An 8,551-nucleotide genomic window follows, 5' to 3' on the forward strand; every position below is an offset into this window, starting at 1 on the left:
TGTCTTTCCTATGGTTTTTTCTTCTTTCTATTTCTCTGCTGTTTTGCATTATTTGTAGGAGAAGGTATAACAGAAACAAGATAACAGTAAACAGAAAGAGAGAGTAACCGAGAGAAGAGATGAGAGAATTCTCAATTGAAAAAATATCTATTCACAACTAAACTAACAATACAACAATTCTGCCTTTTTTTTTTTTAGATAAGCCAAAGAATTGTATTCAAAACTAGCACAAGGGGTGCTAGACCCAAATACAAAAAGGAGAAGAAAAGAGTACAAGAAATAAACCCACATAATTACAAAGACTAACCCAAATATCAATCCTCAAAGTAACCCAAACCCAGCAAAAATAATAAGGGAAAATAGCCAACAGTACCCCCCACGTAACAAGGACTAAATCCAATATAAATCAGAAAAAATTTCTGCTGTAGCAGTATCAGGCACCAGCACAACAATTCTGCCTTATATAAGGCTTGTTCAACTATCTATTATCAAGGAGTGACACCTCAACATACACCTGTCACTAGCTTACTTTTTTTTCTTGCATTGGAAAATTCAAGCTAATCACTTCTGAATTACTTTTTAACAATATTGTACTTTTTTTTATGTTTTATTGAGGGATTATGCTCACTTTATTGAGTGTTATTTGTACTATTGACCATGCCATCTAATAAAAGTTTTCGCTTTCTAAAAAACAAAAATATTGTACATTTTTCATTTGTTCTTACACCTAGTACTTCCTTTAATATGATTGTTTGACCGATAAAAAAAAACTGAGAAACAATAGCAAAGGCTAGAGAGTAACAAACAAAGAAATTACACACAGTTATAGTTTTTTTGGTTGAATGTGATTTTTTGTTATCACCAAAATTCTTATGCGCGGTTAATATCTCTTGCACTCAAACTAATTTTTTATTCTCACAAAAATACCTTTTTTTTTTACACATTCTTTATTTGATAGGAATTGGAATTTTCTTACAAATAATATTCATTTAAATCTTAGTCACCCCCTTCTGAAATTCCTGCCTCCGCCCCTGAGTGAGCGTGATGACGAGGTACAGCTGGATGCAGACCTAATGCTTTGGAATATGCAATAAGCCTAAGCCTAGGTCGGAGCTATTACCCGTTGAAGTGACCAAACAACTCGTTGATGGATGGAGTGTTGGGCCTTTAGCTTTGGTCATTGTGCAGCTGGATATGTCGAGACTTCTTTGACTGGCTTCCTTGTGGAGCTTCATCGATCAGACGATGAGGCGTGTTCCACTGATGAGGTAGCCTGACAGTGAGTAGTGTCGTCTCTTCACTTTTCAACGGAGACCCTTCTTTTGCCCTTTTTGATGCAGACGATGGTTGTAGGCAAAAGTGACTTGAGGCTTCTTCCTTAGGAACTGGACGGACTGCAGATGTGTCAGTAGACGAAGGACTTCATCTCATTCCTAAGGAGAGAGAGAGAGAGAGAGAGAGAGAGAGAGAGAGAGAGAGAGAGAAAGGGAAATCTTTAAGTTTGAAATTTATAATGATTTCCCTTGGTCATTATGCAATATGATGGTTGCGTGAAGCTTTGCACTTTGACCTTTTTCTCTATTGTGTTGTTAGAGATCTTTTCCACGTTGATAAGATGTATGCTTTCTCTGAACACAGTTTCTTCTGGTTGGCTAGCTTGAGTTGGACGATGATCCTCCTTTACAAGTTCTCCTTCATTCTTCTGCAGACAATCATTTTTTTCTCCATAAGACGATCTTGCTCTTCTGCTAGAAGGTCTTCTGATCTTCTGTCGACCGATCTTCTCTCTGATGTGTGTTGTCTTGTCTTCTTTTCAGCTCTGATCAGAATCTTCCCATTGAAGAATCATACTTTTAGATTTTGGCGATATCTCCTCTTGATACGATCTTCAACTTTCTTCCTAAGCTCCTTTATCATCGTAGCGTCAGACAATGATATTATTTCTTGAGATTTGTCTTTTCCTTGTGTAGACGATCCTTGCAAATATGACTTTTCCTTAAAGGGGTCGTCCGAGCGGCAGATTAATTACTTAGATTGTCCTTGTCTATCCCAAATTTCAATTCATTTGAAATATAAGACAAACTAGTAGATCATAAGTTCTCAGTCTTTGACTATGCTTGTTTGTCCTGAAATTCAATCATACGAAGCTTCAAGATGTAACAAGTGAGTCACATTTGATTTGCTCATGAAAAATAAAAAACAAGGATTCATTAGATTGTATTTAGAGAATCTTTAAAATTAGGCTTAAATGCACTTTTGGACCCCCAAGTTTATATTTTTTACGATTGTTGACCCTGATCTTATTTTTCTACGAATGGAGACCCTAATCTTTCAAAATGTTGCACTGTTTACCCTTCCGTCCAAAGCCGTCAAAAACTTGACGGAAACCCACTTACCTGGCCTTCCGACGGAAGGGTAAACGATGCAACGTTTTGAAAGATTAGAGTCTCCATTCAAACTAAAAATAAGATCAGGGTCAACAATCGCAAAAAATGTAAACTTGAGGGTCCAAAAGTGCATTTAAGCTATTTTTTTAAATCCCCCTTTTATCCACGTGGAAGGCCATATCAGCGTGTTCCGTCAAGTTTTTGACGGATTTGGACGGAAGGTTAAACGGTGCAGTGTTTTGAAACAATAGGGTTCCCATTCGTAGAAAAAAAATATAAGGGTTGACAGTCGCAAAAAGTTAAAACATGAGGGTCCAAAAGTGCATTTAAGCCTTAAAATTATTATCATTCAAACCAAGATAGACGATGAAGGAGTTTGAACTTAACACTTCTCCTTCTCTTCGGGTTGCCCTTATATTTTCTCCTCACTCTGCACCTGGTCTCTGTTTCTTGGTGGCTATTTCATGGTCTTCCTCTATTTTTATGATGCGCGAATGCTTTTTTTTTACTTGTAGACAAGGACGATGTGTTAGTCTTAGAAACACATTGGGTTACTTACTTATTAAAGATTGAACCCTTTTGTTTTAGCTTGTAATCTTGTCTTGCTTTTCTTTTGAGTGTCAATGACTTTCATTGATATTGATTTGTTTTTTCTCTCTTGTATTTTGGCATAGCACCCCTTATGCTAAATTTTAATACAATTCTTTGGCTCATCAAAAAAAATCCACAATAGTCAGATTTAGATCCACTTGAAAACACCAGATCTGTTGTCGGCCCTCACTTCACCTGATCTAGATCCTCCTCCCCCTTCTGCACCTTCTTCACCAGAACCACAACACCAGATCCAAATCCAGAATCTCCTCCCCTCTGCCACCTCGTCCTCCTATGCAACTACTCATGGTTCCTCTGCATCTCCGTCGGCGCCGGCTACGATGTCGCTAGCCTCTCCGTCCTCAAACTTGTTTTCTTCCTCTTTGTCGTTATAGGGACGATGGTAGAGGTGAAGGAGGAGGATGGGCTAAGGAGTAGATTCATTGGTTGCAATTTGATAAACTATGGCGAAATTCTTTGCAATTTGGGAATGAAATTTTTGAAATAATTATTTTTGTTTTATTTTTAAACTAATAATAGAAAAAATATTACATTTTTACCCTTTTACCATCCTTTCATTCCTAACCATTCGTCTATTAAATATTTCTAGATTCTATGAATTAACGGTTCTTAATAGTGGATCACTCATAAACCAGTATTTAAAATGTCTACCCTAATGGGCACCTACACCCAAAATATATACTTGTTTATATTATGCATTGGTGTATAGTGTGTACTGTAAAACTAAATAACTAATCCTTTGATTATTTGGGTACACACCTATTTTTTCCTCATTAGTCTTTTCTCTTGTTTGCATAACTTATTTTGTTCATTCACTGATCATAATAAGATCACTTCTATTAACCATTCTTTGTATAATCAGTTTTTAAGTTAACAGTTCTTAAAAATGTCTAATCACACCACACATGCCAAACAATCATTAGAGCATCTCCAATGCATGCTAGCTAGTTGGGTTGCTTAACTACTATTTTTGTGGGTCCAGACTGCTACATAGGATTTAAGCAACTCATAAGCAACCCATGCATAATTCCCTCCAGTGCAAGGTTGCTTATTTTACTTTTAATTGGACCTCATTATACCTCATATATTTATATTTTTTTATTTCCATTTAAGCATTATTTGAATTTAAATAATGTAATTAAAAATCAACATGGTTTGTACCAAAAAAACCAACATGGTACGTTAAAAAAAAAATCAATCCTCACCAATTTAACCCTAATTTTTGTCTATTTTTTTTTTTAATTGGGCCAAACGGTCACAAAGTGACCAAAAAGACCCAAATTAACCCTAAAATGACATAACCTCATCCTCACCATTTTATTTACTCTCAGTTGTTTCTCTCTCATCAGCACCCCTTCCTTTCTTTCTTTCTCACTCTCAATCGATGGTTCCCTTTCCTTCCTCTAAAATGGCATGTCCCTTCCCTTTCTTTCTCACTCTCAATCGAAGGTTCTGCCTCTCTCTCAGACTCATGTCTTAGATCGGTGGTTCTGAACACAGATCAGAACGCGTTCTTCACCTTCTTCTCAGACCGCGTTCTTCACCTTCGTTTCACCCAGATCAGTGGTTCGAAACACAGATATCGGAGGTTTCCAACCCAGAGGTAGCAAAACCAGAGGTTCATGACCAAATCGGTGACATGCAAGATGCAAAACACCTCTGTGCACGTGAGTCAGTGCTTCCATGTCTTCCTCCACCCATATCAGAAGTTCAGAAGACCGATCGGAGGTTCCACATGTGTAATTTCATAATTTTGTTGGGTTTTTTTTATTTTTCAAGTGTAACAAAAAAATTCGTTTCTTACTTTCTCCATGGTTGATTTTGTTTCTGTTTCTCCATGGTTGATTTCATCTCATAATAAAAAAATTGATTCAAGTCTGGAATTTGTTTCTGATTCAAGTCTGTAAATTAGTTGATTTCGTTCCTGTTTCTAGAATTTGTTTACGTTTTTTATTTGCCTATTCTGTTTGATCATTCTTTCCCTCTTTTTTCTTAACTGCAATTAGTCTTTGAAGGAAAGAGAGAATATGATATTTTATTAAAAAAAGAAGCAGATAGAAAGTTAAGCAACGTTGCTTATTTAAGCAACGTTCCTTAACTTTAGAGCACAAGCAACGTCATGTCATCACTCTCCAACCATAGCAAAAAATAAGCAACGTTGCTTATTTTCTCTGTTAACGCTGGTTTCTTAACCAGGTTGGAGGTGCTAAGAAACCAAGGACCAATTTCTTACCCATTGGAGCACAGGTCCTTACGGTTCCTTAGCTAAGGAAAAATGGGCAGAGTTGCTGCTTTATCAGTTCCTTAAATAAAATACTATACTTTCTCTCACATTCAGTTCCAACAGATTACAGAGGGAAGAAACAGTGTTAATAGATTGTATGAACTATCACAATTTTATTCAAACAATAAAAATAGAAATTAATTACAAGGCTTCAGAAAAATAAATTTTTACAAAGAAAAATGAAAAAAAAAATTACAGAAGCTTGTAGAAGTCCTGCATGTGCTTGAGGGGCGATCTTGTGGCGGTGGCGGAGGGTGGCGCTTGAAGAAGGCCTGCATGTCTCCGATCCAGTGCTTGAGGGCGATTTGGGTCCAGATTGAAGCTTTGGTGGCGGCTGGGGTAAGTTTTGGTTGCGGTGGTGGGTGTTTGGTGGCGATGAGGAGGCGGTGAGGCGGGTTTGGTGGCGGTGAAGGTTGTTTGGTGGCGGGTCAGTGGCGGTGAGGTGGTTTTGGTTGTGGTTGTGGGTGTTTGGTGGCGGAGAGGTGGGTTTTGTTTGAGGTTGTGGGTGTTTGGTGGCGGTGAGGAGGGTTTGGTGGCGGTGAGGTGGCGAATCGAAGGCGGTGAGGAGGCGGTGACGAAGAAGAGAAGAGGAAGAAGAAAAGAAGAGAAGAGGAAGAAGAAAGGGGAAACGGCGCTAGGGTTATGAGGGAGGGAGTGATAAGGAAGTATTTATAATGGATGACCGGGTTAGTCGGTCATCCAACCGTTTGGGACCGGTCCAGACCGGTTTTGACAGGCTGGACCCGGTTTTCTGCCCGTTTGGGCTTTTTTTTTAAAAATTTTTTTGAATTTACCGGTTTGACCGGTTTTCTTACCGTTTTTCATCAATCTTTGGTTTTCCAGCTTATATATATAGTGCAGTAGACCATTTGAAACACCAACCTTTACTCCCACAATTTCTCTCTTGTCAAAAAATTCTCAAATTTCTCAAAATGAATAGTTCTTTTGAGCAATATTATTCACTCCTTCAAAATGAAACTCCTCCTACAAGTGAAGGTTTGCAACCTTCGCCTATGTTTCCACCACAAAACCAACCTCCACAGATGATTCACCCGCAAAGTCAACAACCTATGCCGGTGTTCCAACAACAAAACCAACCTCCGCAGATGATTCACCCTCAAAGCCAACCTATGTCGGTGTACCAACAACAAAACCAACATCCGCAGATGTATCAACCACAAAGCCAACCTCCGCAGATGTGTCACCCTCAGAACCAACCTCGTCACACCGGTGGTAATTTTCAAAATCCTTCATATCAAATGTTTTCCCAATCGTTCCACCACCAAAGCCAACCTCCATGTCAAATGGGATCATATTCACCACAAATGCCTTATCCAAACAATCCACAATATTGCGTGTATCCACCACAATACCAATTTCAAAACCAAGCACCTCCTACTGGTAGCAGCAGTTCAAAAGTCTCAGATACACAATGTGAGTCTATGCCTGATGAGCCTGAATTTTCTACTCAACGGGGTCTAGATGATATTGAGCTTGAAGAAACCGGAAAGAAACGCACCAAATGGAGTGGTAAAGATAATATACTTCTTCTTCAATCATGGCTCAACGTTTCTACCGATCCGGTCGTGGGAAATGATCAAAAGTCAGCATTGTTTTAGGATAGGATCCAAGCCCAATATGAGGAGTATCGCGACCCTGCCTATCCTTCGAGGTCAGCAATCTCCTTGAAGTCTCATTTTTCTAAATTGAATGCTGATATTCAAATATTTGTCGGTTGCCACAACAAGGCTACTAGTCATTGGAAAAGTGGACACTCAGATAAGGACATCATGGCAACGGCGCATTCCATATATCACGTAGATACGGGTAAAGATTTCAAACATGAGAATGCTTGGCGGTTGGTGAAAGATGAACCAAAGTGGAAGGGAACATTTATGGCAACCAGTTCAAAGAGACAGAAGAAGTCAGGAGATGGGGCGTATGCAACATCGTCTGACCCGAGTGCATCAATTGAGGGCGACGAATATGAGGCCACACAACCAGCAACCCGCCCAAAGGGAAAGAAGAATATCAAAAGGAAAGCCAAAGTAGGAGACACTGCTTCAAGTGAGCCGTTATATGTTCCTAATTCTGATATGGTAGCCATCGGGAATGCTAAAATAGACTTACTGGCGAGTTTCAAGGAGCTGAAGACCCAAGAACTGGAGATGAAGAAGGAAAAAACCAAAATTAAAAAGGAAAAAACCCAAATTATGAAGGCGAAGTTGCTTAAGGAATACAGGGATATCCTTATGCAGGACACATCTAACATGAACGAGGTGCAGTTAGCAGCGCATCAGCACCTATGTCAATACGCCATGAATGAACTAGGAATGTCTTAGTTCTTGTTGTGTTTCTTAATGTGTACCAATGTTGTGATTTTAGCATTTTTACTTATGTGTACCGCATTAGTGTTGTAATTTTAGCATTTCTACTTATGTGTACTTCATCAGTGTTGTAATTTTAGCATTTCTAATTATGTGCACTGCATCAATGTTGTAATTTCAATATTCGAGTTTTTCTTACTGTGTACTTCATCAATGTTGTAATTTCAAGAAAATAGACATTGGGGAATATAGTCGTTGGGGAATATAGCCGTTGGGGAATATATCCGTTGGAGAATATAGCCGTTGAGTAATATAGCCGTTGGAGAATATAGTCGTTGGGGAATATAGCCGTTGGAGAATATAGCCGTTGGAGAATATAGTCGTTGGGGAATATAGCCGTTGGAGAATATAGTCGTTGGGGAATATAGCTGTTGGAGAATATAGCCGTTGGAGAATATAGCCTTGTTGTTTCTCTTATTTATACATGTCATATTTCACTCATCTCAACATTCCAAAGTTCTTTTGTTCTCTCATCTCGTCTTCCTCCTATCAAATTACACCGATAGTTTCTCATTGTGTCATAGAATGGATCCAAACAATATGGCCGAATGGGACATTTACGACGTTGTCATTGACGAACTTATCAATGACACGACTATAGAAGATATGATGCAGGAGGAGATGGAGTTTTATCAACAACATGCGAACACTGTTAGGCCCAAGCGAACAAGAAAAGTGATAGAGAGAGATCGTGAAGCTGGGCACGAGCGGTTGTGGATGGACTACTTCTCTGAAAATCCTGTATACCCGGAGGAGCTTTTCCGGCGAAGGTTTTGAATGCGAAAGGATGTGTTCCTCAGAGTTGTAGACGCCCTTGGGTCTCATAACCCGTATTTTTTACAGTCTGTTGATGCAGTTGGAAGACAAAGTTTGACACCATT

The 8,551-nt window shown here is 38.9% G+C and overlaps 1 protein-coding gene across 1 annotated transcript; it reads left to right on the top strand.

Annotated features, from left to right (window-relative positions):
* Positions 1–7,073: 7,073 nt before the first annotated feature.
* LOC130744328 (uncharacterized) lies at positions 7,074–7,625 on the top strand. Its single transcript, XM_057596518.1, has one exon. It carries the CDS (start codon positions 7,074–7,076, stop codon positions 7,623–7,625), a length of 552 nt encoding a protein of 183 aa, XP_057452501.1.
* Positions 7,626–8,551: the final 926 nt, after the last annotated feature.

This window comes from Lotus japonicus, chromosome 3 (genome assembly GCF_012489685.1).
Source record: "Lotus japonicus ecotype B-129 chromosome 3, LjGifu_v1.2".
In the NCBI taxonomy this organism is placed as follows: domain Eukaryota; kingdom Viridiplantae; phylum Streptophyta; class Magnoliopsida; order Fabales; family Fabaceae; genus Lotus; species Lotus japonicus.